The sequence below is a fragment of the Gymnodraco acuticeps genome, unplaced genomic scaffold, assembly GCF_902827175.1.
Source record: "Gymnodraco acuticeps unplaced genomic scaffold, fGymAcu1.1, whole genome shotgun sequence".
NCBI lineage: Eukaryota > Metazoa > Chordata > Actinopteri > Perciformes > Bathydraconidae > Gymnodraco > Gymnodraco acuticeps.
Genome location: NW_022989982.1, coordinates 1,245,693 through 1,261,641, shown reverse-complemented (window position 1 = coordinate 1,261,641; position 15,949 = coordinate 1,245,693). Strand labels below are relative to the sequence as shown.

Sequence of the window (15,949 nt, the reverse complement as noted above, 5' to 3'; positions counted from 1 at the left end):
AATAGCTTGCATTTATAATGTACAGCAAACCAAAGTACAAGAGCAGCGCTCAAAAGAGAAAGGACAAGAGATAACAAGGAGATGTAACGGCTAAACTGACAAAATTAGGTAGATTTTTTTGTCATACATCGTCCTCCAAATCTCGATTAATTCTGTAAAGTGATTGTGTGATTAGTTTGCTGTGCCGTTGTCAAGCTGTGGTGGTCTGATGCCAGGGCAGGCTGTGGTTGGTAGCCTACATGTGGCGCTTATGAGTGGTTGTGTGTGTCCGTGTGTGTGTGAGCGCATCAGTGTAGGCTTATGTTTGGGGCGATGGGCGGGGGGGCCCCAAAACAATATTTGCACCGGGGCCAATCACAACCTTGTTACGCCACTAGCTTTGTTTTGCTTATATTTAATGATAATTTGTTCTTATCAAACCAACGTTTTACTTTAATCATTTCTGCTGTTATTACCTCCATTAGCTGTTTCAAATTGTCACCAAAAAATATTAGTATCATCTGCAAATAAAATACATTTCAATATATTTGATACTCTGCAAATATCGTTGATGTATCAGGGGTGCCCAACCTTTTTTGAACCGAGAGCTACTTTTAAAGTTGCCAGTCTGCCGAGATCTACCAGTCCAAATAGAGAGGCGTAGCCATTTCTGACAGCCTACTACCAGGTATAAATACACACTTCTACTTGTATAAAACTGACCTTTGTACAATTAATACTTCATAAAATCCTGCAGATCCTTTATCTTACCTCTTTCTAATCTACACACATACAAGTATTCAACTGAAGTTACACAACAGTGTTGTTGATACAGAGTTGGAGTTTATTCACACGTCACTACAGTGGGTAATGTTTTCAAGAAACATTGAACAGTGCTGCCACATATGACACAGGGAAAAAAGAAAATACTCTGAACCCTTTCTTTGCCATTATATAAAAATAGTGTTGCTACAAAAATATAAATTAGGCTTACTAATAAGACAACTCAGATCTGAAGCTACACAGGAATCTGCTGCCAAAGTGCAATAAAAAAAGATTATCTAAAAAATGTATAGAATCAAACCCTTTTTTTGTCGCATTTTAGTAGAGTATAAAAAGAAATGCCTTTAAAATAGGATGCAAGCAACTCTAGTTTCTTAACCTGAATTGATAATAGACTATAATCAATTTAAGTTTGCATTCTTATACCATTTTGTACAATAATTATAATGAATAAGTTCAAACTTACAGCTGATTAATAACGGTATCTAACTTTAGTTTTTATTATATCAAAAACCTGTTGAAATGCTACTGTTATTTTTTACTGTCCCCAAAAAGCGCATCGGCAGCCTCCAGGAATGCTTCTTTCACAACTTGTGTTTCGCAAGAACGTGACTGACACGATAAGATGCTATGGTAGCAGCCTTGCTCTTGTTGTTGGGCCTGGTGGAAATGGACTGCTGTGCATTTAGCTGTCCTTTCAGGCCCCTCCCCTTTTGGGAGCGGAAGGCAGAATTAGGAGGGAATTCCGTCTCATCGCGTTTGTGCTCCTAAATTACTCTTCTTCGATAAAGCCACGCTCGCATTGCAGATGAGACAGATGGACTTTGAATTGGAATAGATACAAAAATAATCATCCTCCCACTCGGAGTGAAAATTATATATTTTGGGCTCTTTTGCTTCTGCCATAATTGCGGTCTTGTGTGTGTGCGGACTGTCACTCCTGTTGACACGGACAACGTCAGCGAAATAGTGCCCACCAGCCCACACTTGGGGTCACGCCGGCCAATCACAAAGCTTTGATGCGTTCAAGTGCATTATTCTGGCACAGGAAGATTATGTCATAGGACATTAACGATAAAACCGAATATTGTTGTTCTATTTTTAGACACATCTCGCGATCGACTGGGAATCTCCCCGCGATCGACTGGTCGATCGCGATCGACTGGTTGGGCACCCCTGATGTATATGATGAACAGCTTTGGACCCAACACAAGTTATGTTCATGTATTCTGATGATGTTCACCTATTTCAACAAATTGTTGTCTGTTGTTTAAATAATCTCTCACCCAGTCTAATCCCACCCCTCTGATGCCATACCTTTCCAGTTTCGTCAGTAAAATATTGTGATCTGTGGTGTCAAATGCTTTTTGTAGGTCTATAAATATTCCCACTGCTTGTTTTTTATTGTCCATGCAGTTTGCTATTTCCTCACTTAATTCCATTAGTGCCATAGATGTTGATCTGTTTTTCCTGAATCCATATTGACTGTCGTTCAACAGCTGATGTGTTTCCATGAAAGTCTTTTTGTAAAAACCTTTTCAAGGATCTTGGAAAATTGTGAGAGCAAAGAAACAGGCCTGTCATTTGTGTAATGGTGTTCATCCCCAGTTTTTATATAATGGTATAACTTTAGCTATTTTCATTTTATTAGGGAATTTACCAGATTGAAAATACAAGTTACTTAGAGGTTTCTCTAAGTATTGAAACAAACTAAATATAAGTGGCTACTTAAAGAAGACATGTAACTAATGTAGCAGAAGTTCCACTTTTTAAACCTGGTTTTGAGAAAATTCTGATGAATTGAAGTAAATAGGTGAAAGGTTGAAAGGGTGAACAACAGCAAAACTATATTGAAACATTATTTTGCAAGCTCTAAAATAATTTGGGAGTCAAATCCAAATGTTTAATGTTCAGAGGGTGTTTTTTTCTCTTTTATATTAGCCATTTCTCAAGAGTTCAATGTCAAACGGGTTTAGTAATATATGAGAAGTATTTTGTTGTTGTAGTATTTCTTTAAAGGTCAAAGTTAGTGGGTCCAGTCCTGTACCTTTGAGTTTAAGATGGATCGTTGTTGACTTTCCATTACCAAACACATTTGTGGCCACAGAGTAAAAACCTCCTCTCTCTGTGGCATAAAAGCTGTAAATCTCTCCCTGTGAGACCTTGATGTCTCCATCTTGGCTCTCCTTGAACCAGGTGAAGCTGCTGACGGGATGCTGGGCTCTGCTGGAGCAGCTCAGCTCCACCCAGCTGCCCGCTGACACCGAACCTGAGGACGGACTGACAGAGGCGAGAGTGTTCTTAGGAGCATCTGAGGAAAATGTGAGATTAACTTAATTCAAATCATACCATCATGTGCTGACAATCACCAGGTTGTTCTTACATGAAACATGGAGAGTCTTTGTCTCCTCTGCTGTCTTCACATCTTTCCCTTGATTCACAGGATAGCTGGCAGAGCAGGTGATGTTGAATCCATCATGTTGGTCTGTCAGAGTGAGGGTCTTCTGGATCTTAGTCGTGAAGGTCCGATCTGGGTTTTCCTCCATTGTGTTGGGAGGGTCTTGTTGGAGAGTCCAGGTGAGTTTAGGAGTGTGGACAGGGAGCTGGAGCTGAGCAGGTTACAGTGACAGACTCCGCCTCCTCCAGATCACCTGGGATCTCAATGGTGGGGCTCGGAGGAGAATCTGTGCAGGTTGAAAACAGAATTAGTATTTAATCGTTCTGTTTTCGCTATAACATTATGATAAAAAACCTTACCTTTAACTGTTATTTTAATAGGATCGTCAGAAGCAGTTGCTTTAAATGACTCCGTCTTAAATCTGAAGAAGTATTTGTTTGTGTAACTTGAGTTTCAACTGGAAAACAGAGTGCTGCAGTTGTTCTCACTCAGGTTTCCAGTGATATTCATTGGATAGGTGTTCTTTGCCTTATTACTTTTAAAAATCAAATTTTCTCCAAGGTCCTCATGGGTGTTTTTAATCCACTTTCCAATTCTGTTGTCAATCTCCGTTTCTTTTGTAGCACTAAATGTACACGGGATGTGTAAACAGGATCCACTCAGTGCCTCCATCTCCTTCGGTGCAGTAATGGAAAGGTCTGCGCAATCCATAGAACCTGTCAAACCAGACTTAGAAAGGTTAGAAAAATCAGCATGAATAGACAGACTAAATATACCTCAGCAGCGGGATGTTGCATGCAGTTTTTCCCGCAGCAATGTTGGTAGACAAGCTCACCTGAAATAAAGAGGATGTGGAGTATCACGATTTCTGTTGCAGACATGGCTCCCAGCTCCTAAGTTGGAAAGAACAATAATGCTGACACTGTTTAAACATGTTTTAGAGCTAGTACAAACCGGAGTCATCGTGTTGAACAGAGAAACCGATGCTAAAAATCTATGATGCAAATGATTCCTTCTCAGTCTTAATTCTGACAAACAAAAGGATCAAATTAAATATTAGATCATTTAATGTTTGTTTTTTTAGTTCATGAAGAGTAATTTTTTAACATACTATAATAACATCTGGAAATGTTCGAACTTCTTACCAAAAAATCCTATATCAAAAAGAGAGATGCGATGAGACTCTTCTGTGGGAAATGAATATCAGAGTGTGAATTTGAGTTTGAATGCAAATAACCAACTTCCTTGTGTAGGGTGTAATTTTATCCCGGGGATACTTCCTGTGTTTCCGCTCCACGCAGAGAGTCCTGCTGGTTTAGTGGTACCAGTCACCTACATTAAAAAAACAGGACGTACATGTGAAACCAGAAAATCAGAAATCCTTTCTTCTTCCCGCAGTGGGAACATTTACAGCAAAGTATAAGAGTTACATATTATATAAAAAGGCAAGATAAAAATGTAATAATAAATAAATACACCATGATAAAACAAATATGCAGCAGTGTCTACAAATAATATATCACATTAAAAAACAGAATACTGCAACAACAAAAAAACACTCTTTATGCAGGATACAAAATATAACATTAGAATAATTTTAATTTAAATATTATTAATTTGTGGCATTATATATTTTAAAATATAATTTTAATAATTAATAATTTTATAATTTCTTCAGTTTTTATCACTAATTCATAACTTTTTTTAATGTAGTATTGTGGAGCAAATGTAAGATACTTTCTTTGCAACTGGGTAGATGAGTTGAATATTACAAATTCATATCACATCCTTTAAATAAAAGTAACTATATGACATTAAATGAAGGGGACAGTACCTTACAATACACCACTGCATTAGGACCACCGTGTGAGCAACAGTGATACCTAGTGGACACACTCTCTATTACATGATCTGTAATGAAACATAAAACACTGCAACAGAACTCATGCCATGTCCTACATCCACTTGTGTAAAGTAACTAAATACATTTACTCAAGTACTTCACTTAAGTGCAATTTTGAGGTACTTGTATTTTGAGTATTTCAATTTTCTGCTACTTTATACTTCTACTCCACTACAATTCAGAGGTACATTGTGTACTTTTACTCCACTACATTAGTTAATACCTTTAGTTACCTTGCAGATTTTGATTAATTATGTGAAATATAATGACACATTTAGTCTTGTTTTTGTAAATTGTGTTTATTTGATGGATTCATTTGTATTAAGTAGCATACTGTACATTTGCACCTCTTTAATTTGGAAGCCCCTGATAGCTTTGCATCATCCTCTGTATCATTATAAAAATAGGCAACAATACACATATTTAGCTATAATCAATGAATATTTTAACACTGTAAAAACTTCAACACCCCCTCTGCTGTCATCAGATTGTGATTAATACGATGCTAACTCTTGATTGGTGCACAGAAACAGGTGACATCATCTTTTCCAACCTAAGCCACACCCACGTCAAACTAGTGAGAGCCTCCATGGAAAAAAGACTCATGTGAATTTCAAAACTGTTAAAAGTTATGTCAAAAAAAGATAAATATATATATATATACATGCTTCCTAAATAAATACATTGAATACGACACCCAGGCCTACTATATAATAATAATACTTTATAGTTTTTCAAGTTGGGAAGTGTTTTAAGCATTACATACAAATTAAATACCTGTTGGTTTATTTTGTGAAATGACCTTTACACAAAAATACACATAATTTCTCAGATCATATCTCGAGTGAAAATAACAGATGGTTGACTAAACCAGATAATTAAGATATTTAAAAATGTTTACTTCCTATTTTATTCGTCATCGTCTAACTTTACTGTACTTCTGACAAGGCCTAACAACTCCTCTTTCTTTGTTTATTTCTATGAATAAATGGCACTCTTTTAGTAATACTTGCAAACTAAATGTAAAATATTGCGTATACTGCATGTTAAAACATGCAGTATGTTGCAGGGCCTTTTATTAAAGAGCCAAAATAGATTTTTAAGAACGATAAATACCATAAATATGACACTTTAAATATATGGCAAAGAACTTCAAGTTTTGAAGCAAATAGGTTCTTGTGGCAATAAAAAAAACGGAATATTTGTCTAAAAAAATCCATGTCTATACATTCATTTCCTTTTCACTTGAGCGTAGAGGTCCTCTGGTCTGTTTGCTGTCTCTGACACTTTGACCTGAGCGTACAGCGTGTCCTCCGTCTGTCCACCGTCCTGCTCTGAGACAGGGGGACTTTGATACCTGTGCTTGGAGAAGTCGATCTCTCCGTAGTGGATTTCTTCTCCTGTTTCTGTTGCTGCGGCTGATTCTTGGACAGCTGTTAGCCTCTGCGTATCATTGATTTGTGTCTCATGTTCTCCCCTGATCTGCTCCCCCTGCAGAGAGTTGAGAAATAGAAATAGGAACTCTGATGAAACCCCATGACAGTGGTTCATTGTGCCACATTTACTCACAGATAAGGAACTTAGTCAGTGCAGTCTCCAGTCTATGAAAGTATTCACAACATATATGTACTGCACATTTGAGTATTTCCCCACCTGTGACTGTTCTTGAGTTGTATGTTTGGACTTCAACCACCTGGAAGAGATAAAGAGCGGTCAGCTTCATGTAATAGATGTGGATATTAAATTGATTTGAGTTACTTACCAAACAGCAACAGCTAAACAGATGAGTATCATGATCCCAATGATGCCCCCAACAACTCCCCCCCATGGTGAAGAGCCATCAAGCTGTTCCGCTCCTACAGGAAAAAAAAAAAGTGTGGCTGTAATTCAGATTTCCTATAGAGCTTGACTTCATACAGTAATTAGGAAACACAGCAATGATGAAGCTGAAACTCAAAATGTTTTCTCAGTTTATGAAATTCTGTTTTCTATTTTCTCTCTTCCTCTTTTCACTTTCCTTTCCAATCACAAATCTCTTTTCGTCCTATTTTATGTGGCCTAATTTGATGATATCCTAATTTATCATTTATAGACCACATTTTTCGATGTAAATATGTTTTTAACTTCCCATTAAACTCATTATTCCTATTTTTGCATATATTTACATTGATGCATTAATTGCTTTATCCAACAATACCTGCTCCTATTTCACAAACGTATGCAGTACATTTATGTGTTTACCTCCGTTAGCCAGATGGATCTTTGGTGATGTTTCTTTACCAAGCTCATTTGTGGCCACACAGTAATAACGTCCTCCCTCTGTGGCATTAAAGCTGTAAATCTCTCCCTGCGAGACCTTGATGTCTCCATCTTGGCTCTCCTTGAACCAGGTGAAGCTGCTGATGGGAGGCTGGGCTCTACTGGAGCAGCTCAGCTCCACCAAGCTGCTCGCTGGCACAAAACCTGAGGGCCGACTGACGGAGGCGGAGGTGTCCTTAGGAGCATCTGAGGAAAAATGTGAGATTAACTTCATTCAAATCATACCATCATGTGCTGACACTCACAGGTTGTTCTTACATGAAACATGGACAGTCTTTGTCTCTGCTGTCTTCACATCTTTCCCTTTATTCACAGGATAGCTGGCAGAGCAGGTGATGTTGAATCCATCATGTTGGTCTGTCAGAGTGAGGGTCTTCTGGATCTTAGTCGTGAGGGTCCGATCTGGGTTTTCCTCCATTGTGTTGGGAGGGTTTTCTGGGAGAGTCCAGGTGAGTTTAGGAGGGGATTGTGGACAGGGAGCTGGAGCTGAGCAGGTTACAGTGACAGACTCCGCCTCCTTCAGATCACCTGAGATCTCAATGGTGGGGCTCGGAGGAGAATCTGTGGTTTTTAAATGTGAGGATACAGGCCAATACAGTTTTCAAACAGTAATCAAAAAATGTACATCTTGTTGTAAAATGTGAAAATAAAGGTCAGTCAGCTGCATCCTTTATGTAGATGTTGTCATCCACCGGTCACCACATGAGACTCATATCTGTGCATGTAGACGGGCATTATTTGTAATAGTAATGCACACAATATTATACACTGTCATATATTTGGATTTAGCAGGTTTCAGATATTATGACTTTTTGATTGTCTGAATAATTTCTGTAATAACTGATACATTGATTATCCTAGATGTATAGTTTAACAATAAAGGTAAGACTACTCCAACAAAAAGTCTCTTACCTTTCACTGTTATTTGAAGAGGATCACATGCAGCTGTTGCCAGAAATGGGCTGCTCTCAATCCTGAAGAAGTATTTGTCTGTGTGACTTTTTTCCAAACTAGAAAACAGAGTGGTGCAGATTCTCTGTCTCAGGTTTCCTGTAATGCTCATTGGATATCTGTTAATCGTCCGATCACTGTGGAAAATCACGTTTTTTGGTTTTTGGCTAAATGCGGGCTCTTCTTTAATCCACACTCCGAAGATTTCTCGTGAGCTGCTGAAGCCCTTATCTGAGCTATCTGAGACAGCGCTGAAGTTACACGGGATCAGCAAACAGGATCCCCTCAGTGCTTCCATCTGCTTCGGGGTGGTGATGTAAAGGGCCTTAGAACAAGTACCTTCAACAAGATGTGGGAGAAAATCTGCAGGAAGAAAAAAGAGCATATTAACAAACTGTGTCTAGTAAGCAAATTGTATTCAAACTCAGGATGTGAACAAAGGAGTCATTCTGATATTTCTGCTTTTTCTAAGTAAAGATTGTAAACTATTAAAGTAACAAACATCTCACCTGAAACAAAGAGGACTAGCAGTAACATGTTGGTCACCATATTCAGGATTCTGGATTTGCAAACACAAGAACACTGTTACTTTTCATTTGTAGTAATCACACATATAACGTATTCAGTTTTTACAAAGTGCCTTTTAAAGCAACTTCCCTACTTCAATGACACCACAGAAAACTTGCCCTGTACAACCAGGGTTAGTTAGCACTTTGCATTTAAAGGCATCTGCAGAGCTGTGCTTTCAAATCTATATTACAAATACACTAGAGGAGTTCAGTCAAATGTTTCCTTACCGCACGAGCCCACAGGAAACTGAACTAACCTCCAGCCGCTGTAATATAAAGAAAGAGGATTTGCTTTTAAAGAAATGCTTCCCTTTTTTAGAGCCAACACTGCTAGAAATCACATGACTACATTTGCTGCATTTTTTGTCAACGCTGAACTTTTCTTGTGATAAAAGGGGAACAAACCACCCCTAACCGAGGTAGAACAAAGCACAATCATTACGTTTTTAAAGTGGATGGTTGTGTAAGAAATATTTTATTGCAATTCAGTCAGACAACTCACGTGTTTCTTGATATGTTTATTATAAGCAGCATATAGTTTGAGTTTGGCGTCTAGCCTCAAGCCTCATCACTCCACAGATTTACAAAGAACATTGAGTGATGATTAGATAAATACCCCCCCGAGCCTACAGGTGGAAGCTGGGGGTGGAAGCTGGGGTGGAAGCTGGGGTGGAAGCTGGGGTGGAAGCTGGGGTGGAAGCTGGGGTGGAAGCTGGGGTGGAGCTGGGGTGGAAGCTGGGGTGGAAGCTGGGGTGGAGCTGGGGTGGAAGCTGGGGTGGAAGCTGGGGTGGAGCTGGGGTGGAAGCTGGGGTGGAAGCTGGGGTGGAAGCTGGGGTGGAGCTGGGGTGGAGCTGGGGTGGAAGCTGGGGTGGAAGCTGGGGTGGAGCTGGGGTGGTGGTGAGGTGGAAGCTGGGGTGGAGCTGGGGTGGAAGCTGGGGTGGAAGCTGGGGTGGAGCTGGGGTGGAGCTGGGGTGGAAGCTGGGGTGGAAGCTGGGGTGGAGCTGGGGTGGTGGTGAGGTGGAAGCTGGGGTGGAAGCTGGGGTGGAGCTGGGGTGGTGGTGAGGTGGGAGCTGGGGTGGAAGCTGGGGTGGAGCTGGGGTGGAAGCTGGGGTGGAAGCTGGGGTGGAAGCTGGGGTGGAAGCTGGGGTGGAGCTGGGGTGGAAGCTGGGGTGGTGGTGGGGTGGAGCTGGGGCAGGCAAGCAGCAGCAGCATGAAACACAGGAGCAGGAACATGAACGCAGCAATAGCAAGTGAACGCAGCAGTGGCAGCAGCAGCATAGCGAGGCAGAGGCAGGAAGACCTGGCGGCTTAAATAGAGCGGCATGTTTAGAAGAATGTGTTTGGTTGGTTGTAAGAGGGACGAGGTGCGTCACACATAATGTATCATTGGGCTCTAGTTGACTGCCTGAACTAGCTCGCAGGCTTCGCCCCATTTTTGGTCCATAGCCAAAAATGGTGAAAATGTAGTCTTCTCTTGTATCTCTGTAAGTAATGATCAGAGTGTCCATACATTTGGACTGGATGTTAACTGAGACAATAAAGCAAAGATTTCATCAATACCTTTTACTATCTTTGTAATACATATATAAACACACATGAATAATAGGTGGAAAATAAATTGGCAATTCAAAATCCAAAAGGTATGTATTTACTTTTCTGTTATTATTGAAGTAAGGAGCCAAATCACCAACTTCATTAATTATTAAGTACCAGAGACTGTTCTCTTTCTTAAAAGGAAGGAAGTCAGATGTTCAGGTTTCAAATGACATGAGTCATGTCGTGAACAAAACAAATTGACATATTTCAAGAGCAATAAGTATGAACTTTATTTAATTCATAATGTTGGTGCTTACCATTTTAAATATTACATTTTATCATCATCAACACAGTCACTTAGATATCTAAATGTATTTGTATAACATTCAAAGCTTCTGCACAGAATTCTTTTTTAACCCCTGATTTGTTTTGTATTTAACACAGTTCACATGCATCCAACAGAAATACAAGTTAAGCAATTACCAAGAAAAAGAACAAAATAAAAATCATGTGCCATGATTACGTTTAACGTGAGACAAATTAATGAAGAACTTTTTAATTTTGCGTGTATTTAATGGAGACAAAGAGCAGGAAACACTTCAACATTCACTGGTTTAGGGTCATATTCAAAGAACATTTAGTATTTACAGAAATCTTAATTTTAAGTGGCACACTAAGGCAAATAATTACGAAATACATTTGTTATCCTAAACCAAAAATACCTGAACATTTTGTAGAAAGCATTGAAATGATTGTCTTACCAAAATGTGCAATTCAGGAAGTAATGTAAGGTGTCCAACAAATGTTCTACAGTATTTAGTCTTGCGAGACAAAAGGAAGTGGGGACACACACACCAGGCTTTTGTATCTGCTGGATGCCATATCATGACCCATATTTCGTCTCTCTGCTAATATCCTGTTTTTAATTTCAACACACCACTCACTGCAATCCTGTAAGCCACTCCTTCTTAATGTGGAACATATAAGGCAAATCAATACAGCATTTTCTTTCAGTAGAAGTGAACTGAACGTCTTCCTTCCTCTTTGTGACTCAGGATGTTTGTAACACGGTTGAGATATTCTGCTTCTGCTGCGTCCTGAAAAATAAGAGGGGAGTTTACTGTAACTTAAAGAGGTTTAGTATCTGTAAAGATTAAAAATAGTTGCAGCATGTAATTTGTGTAGCCACAGAATAACAGTTATGTCTCAGGAGCTCACAACACCATACACTGTACAGCAGACGGAGCAATCAACCAAATAACTAAAAAGACCCTTTAAAGGTCACCTTTTATGCAAAATCCACTTGTTCATGTCTTTTATACATAAACATGTCTCCCTTCTGTGTTAAGAGATTCTGAAAGTTTCAGGAAAAAAGATTCCCTCTCTTTTTGTCCTGATCCATTTATATAACAACCTGTCTGAAAATGAGCTGATCAGATTTTGGCCACTTTGTGATGTCATAATGTTTTTTTGGGTTGTACAACCACTAGCCAATCACCAACCAAAGAAACCCCCGCCCACCTTATCCCCTGAATCTCCTCCTAGAGCACCATTGCGTTTGTTCAAACCAATCATCTCACAGAGGGGCGTGGCCAGCTGCAGCTCATTAGCATTTAAAGCTACAGACACAGAATCAGCACTTTCGGAACAAATACAAATAAACCTACAAATAAACCCTAGCTAATCGATTCCTAAGAGCTCAATTAGAAACTATTTTCAGTTGGTTTTATTTTGGTTTTCATGAAGTTACAGATACCTCTCCTCGTCTGGTGAATACCTTTTCTGGTTTAGAAGAGCGCCTTGATCTAAACCAGCTGGAAAAAAAGTAAAAACAAATATTTTGTTTATGTTGTGATGATAATGATCTACAGCCAAAGATACAAATCACTGTGTAGCTGCATATGTCATATCACACGAGAGTTTGTCTCACCATTCAAAGATGACCAGTGTACTGACGAGCATTATGATTCCCAGCATCTTCAGTATCAAATGACCATCAACCGTCTCATGATCACCTGCAACCCAACAGCATGGTCATCTTCCACTCACTGGGAAACAGAACATCTCAAACCATGACTCCGGCAGCTACCTTCAAATATCAACGCACGTCCTTTCGATAGTTGAAGGCCCAACACATTGCTGCACCCACAGAAATATGATCTGCCTCGATCACTGTTGGTGACTTCAAATACATAAAGCTGTGTGTTATCTCCCATCGTGTGCAGTCGGCCATCACTCATCATCATGAGCCAGGCAAAGCCGTCGGCAGCACGGATTCCTCTGCAGGAGCAAGTCAGATTCACCACGCTGCCGACTGACACAGGATCAGCTGGACTGACGACCACCGTGACATCTTTGGGAGCGTCTAGAGGACACATGGAACGATGAGAAAAGATAATTTGTCTTGCCAGCTGCTATCATTAATAAAATAATGTAATGTTACATGAAACATGGAGAGTCTTTGTCTCCTCTGCTGTCTTCACATCTTTCCCTTGATTCACAGGATAGCTGGCAGAGCAGGTGATGTTGAATCCATCATGTTGGTCTGTCAGAATGAGGGTCTTCTGGATCTTAGTCGTGAAGGTCCGATCTGGGTTTTCCTCCATTGTGTTGGGAGGGTCTTGTTGGAGAGTCCAGGTGAGTTTAGGAGGGGAGTGTGGACAGGGAGCTGGAGCTGAGCAGGTTACAGTGACAGACTCCGCCTCCTTCAGATCACCTGGGATCTCAATGGTGGGGCTCGGAGGAGAATCTGTGGAGTTTTCATACAGTAACAGATGTTATCATAAAATGAAAATAATACAGATTGGTCACAAATCTGTGTTATTGTATTGTATATTATTCAAGTGTGTCATTAAATACCCTAAACATAAATAAATAAAACCTTGACTTAATCTTGAAATAGTAATTATAGTGACTTAAAGAGGCCATATCATGTTTTTGGAGTCGTCCCATTCCTGTACAGTGTTAAATAGGTTGTGTGCATGTAAATGGTCTGCAAAGACTACAATCCTTTAAATTCCCTCCAGAGTGAGTTTCTCCCACAAATTCCCCGCCTGCCTGAAACGCCACAAATGTTTACTTCCGTAAAATAGTGACATCACTAGGTCCAGCTAACCAATCAGAGCAGACTGGGCTCTGGTTTCAGACAGAGGGTGAAAAGAGGTGCTGCAGCACAGGCAGTATGAGAAAAATAAAGAGCTTTTTGAACATTAAAGCATGGAGACATGTCCCAGTAGAGACACTAAATACTTACAGTATATGAAACGTGAGAATTTGTCAAATCATGTCAAATAAAATAAAACTATTCTAACAAGCGTATTTATAAAAGACTACGGTTTTGGAGTCCTTTAAGGTTTTGATTTGTGACGTGGAATAGGATACAATGAATTTATTTGTTTTTTAATAATGAGCACACTTCAGTCATCAAGAACCAGATGTGTTTTTTTTGTCCTAATCCTTTGGTGTGGTTTTGAAATGAAGTTTAGCGCAAATTCAATGAGGAAGACCAATCCTCTGGTGTTACACGTCATTTCAATAATCTCTCCTCTCCCAATAAGTGATCGGGGGCGTTACTCCCCAGCTAGCCAATCTTCGCACCCGCTAACCTCTTTAAATCTGCTCTTCCCTCTCTGTCAGTCGTCATTTCAGGCGTTAACGCACAACCCTCCTCCACCCCTTCACCTCCTGTCTCCTAATACAGGGCCAAGCTAAAAACTTCTCCCTTCAGACCAGACCGAACCACTTATCACCACCACCAGTGTCTAGACCCCGGGGGGTTCATCGGAGCGGTTTCCCCCTCCTGAATGATCATCCTGCAAACCGGGGCCTAATCACCAAACATTATTTCATTCACTTGTAGTAATCCGTCAATCGCTATTCCCTCATATCAGGCGTCCCGGTAATAAACATGTATTTCATACATCACGTCTCTCCTGATTGAAATGTACTTTCCTATCAGCATGTTACGTTCTCTAAAAGTAGGCCTATAGATTGACTGACAAAAACAAACTTCTCTCACCTTTAACTTTTATTTGAAGAGGATCACAAGTTTCCATTCTGCGCCGGTTGTCGATCCTAAAGAGGTAGCTGCCTGTGTAACTTGTGATTACACTGGAAAATAGGGTCGAGCAATCGTTCTGACTCAGGTCTCCAGTAAGACTCATCGGATAGATATTTTCCATCATGTTGCCGTTGAAAACCACTTTACTTCCAAAAATGTAATAATAATCAGATTTAATCCACAATCCGGATGTTGGTCCTGTACGGTCAAATGTCTCTTCTGCATTTATGCTGAAGTTACATGGGATCTGCAGACAGGATCCACTCAGTGCTTCCATCTCCTGAGGTGTGGTAACAAGAGGCTGAGCATGTTCAGGACAAGAAGCCAGAGCACCTGTGGAACAAATTCATGATTAGTTCACATGGAGAAAAAAATCAGCACGAAGGGAATGTTTATAAAAAATGATCCTACAGATGTTGTCTTTGCAGTGAGGGAACAGTTTACCTGAAACAAAGAAGACACCCAGTAACATGATGGCTGCCATTTTCACACACTGGTCTGCAGACACTTCTCACCTGGATTTAGAAACAGTGACAGTGCGGTTACATCCCATTCGTCGTCAGGATAAAACCCCGAAGTACAATTAATCAACTAAATACTTAATAACTATCTATGGGTACTTCTATTCATTGTACTCAAGTAGTTTCTTTGTATTGTACTTTTTACTCTACTAGGCTACTTCTATTTGATGACCTTAGTTACTTTGCAGATAAGGATTTCTAAACCTGCGAGATGAGACAATGGACTGCAAATGCAACAGCCAAACAGTATAAAAACTAAATAAAAGTACCTGCAACTTCAATTTGAAATGCATTTTATATGTTACTGCATCATTAAGAATAATATGAATATAGTATTTTACGTTTAGTATATGTTATTGATTGTACTTGCACTCTTTGATGTAAGTCAGATTTTAAATGCAGATTTACTATTTTTTTTAATTGTGGTATTAGTACTTTTAGTTAAAGGATAATTAAAATATATAATACTTCTTCCCCTCACTGATTTCTTCCTTTGGACATTGTACCCCATCTTGAATTGTTATATTCAATAATAATATCCGACAAAGAAACATGAAAATTGCAGTATTTCATCGTTTTATCAGACCCTATTTCTCTTATGATTGAAAAGATGAACAAAATAACTATGTGGCTTAAAACGCTATATTCAAATTCACTAAAAAGCAGTAACATTATTCATCTTACCTCGGGGGAAATGGAGAAAACTAGGCGTTGAACCTTACAAAAGACCAAAAGACTTACTTCCACATCGGTCGGGTAATACAAAAGGATGTGAAACAAGATTTAAAGCTTTTATAGCTGCTACACACCACATGACCCGTTTCTACAGAAAAGAAAGCACTTGAAACTATACTCATATCCTGTTATTTTATCACACAAGCACAATAATGGACACACTATAGTGACGGATTAAAAAATGTTTTGTCCTCT

General features: G+C 39.5%; 3 protein-coding genes across 6 annotated transcripts; all 3 read right to left on the bottom strand.

Moving 5' to 3' along the window:
* Positions 1-2,093: 2,093 nt before the first annotated feature.
* On the bottom strand, positions 2,094-4,041 carry LOC117543613 (sialic acid-binding Ig-like lectin 7). Its single transcript, XM_034211985.1, is given in 5 exon segments — positions 2,094-3,073; positions 3,146-3,351; positions 3,353-3,446; positions 3,520-3,876; positions 3,996-4,041. Coding segments are annotated over 5 exon segments (1,077 nt in total). The 3' UTR covers positions 2,094-2,699.
* Positions 4,042-5,343: 1,302 nt separating this feature from the next.
* On the bottom strand, positions 5,344-11,358 carry LOC117543665 (sialic acid-binding Ig-like lectin 12). Its single transcript, XM_034212095.1, has 9 exons — positions 11,200-11,358; positions 9,131-9,168; positions 8,843-8,892; positions 8,295-8,696; positions 7,641-7,943; positions 7,305-7,568; positions 6,826-6,919; positions 6,717-6,756; positions 5,344-6,554 (listed from the first exon to the last, which is right to left on the bottom strand). The coding sequence occupies exons 1-9, from the start codon at positions 11,323-11,325 to the stop codon at positions 6,294-6,296; spliced, it is 1,578 nt and encodes a 525-aa protein (XP_034067986.1). The 5' UTR covers positions 11,326-11,358; the 3' UTR covers positions 5,344-6,293.
* LOC117543667 (vascular cell adhesion protein 1-like) lies at positions 10,704-15,935 on the bottom strand. 4 transcript variants are annotated; one of them, XM_034212099.1, is made up of 8 exons: positions 15,704-15,935; positions 14,910-15,013; positions 14,457-14,831; positions 12,882-13,187; positions 12,528-12,803; positions 12,369-12,453; positions 12,195-12,252; positions 10,704-11,535 (listed from the first exon to the last, which is right to left on the bottom strand). In XM_034212099.1, exons 2-8 carry the CDS (start codon positions 14,980-14,982, stop codon positions 11,449-11,451), a joined length of 1,260 nt encoding a protein of 419 aa, XP_034067990.1. In that variant the 5' UTR covers positions 14,983-15,013; positions 15,704-15,935; the 3' UTR covers positions 10,704-11,448. The 4 variants fall into 4 exon arrangements, with proteins under 4 accessions (XP_034067990.1, XP_034067991.1, XP_034067992.1 ...); XM_034212100.1 differs by having other exon boundaries at positions 12,216-12,252; XM_034212101.1 differs by having other exon boundaries at positions 14,943-15,013.
* Between the last annotated feature and the right edge of the window lie 14 nt (positions 15,936-15,949).

Bases quoted from the DNA above. Each gene is read 5' to 3' on its own strand.
- LOC117543665 (XM_034212095.1), bottom strand. From the start codon at position 11,325: ATGATATGGCATCCAGCAGATACAAAAGCCTGGTGTGTGTGTCCCCAC. The intron at 8,697-8,842 runs GTGAGATGTTTG...TTCTTCCTGCAG, and splicing joins GCTAGTCCTCTTTGTTTCAG to ATTTTCTCCCACATCTTGTT. The intron at 6,757-6,825 runs GTAAGTAACTCA...TATCTCTTCCAG, and splicing joins TGTTTAGCTGTTGCTGTTTG to GTGGTTGAAGTCCAAACATA.
- LOC117543667 (XM_034212099.1), bottom strand. From the start codon at position 14,982: ATGGCAGCCATCATGTTACTGGGTGTCTTCTTTGTTTCAGGTAAACTG. The intron at 13,188-14,456 runs GTGAGAGAAGTT...AAAACTCCACAG, and splicing joins TCTTCAAATAAAAGTTAAAG to ATTCTCCTCCGAGCCCCACC. The intron at 12,454-12,527 runs GTAGCTGCCGGA...GTTGGGTTGCAG, and splicing joins ACGTGCGTTGATATTTGAAG to GTGATCATGAGACGGTTGAT.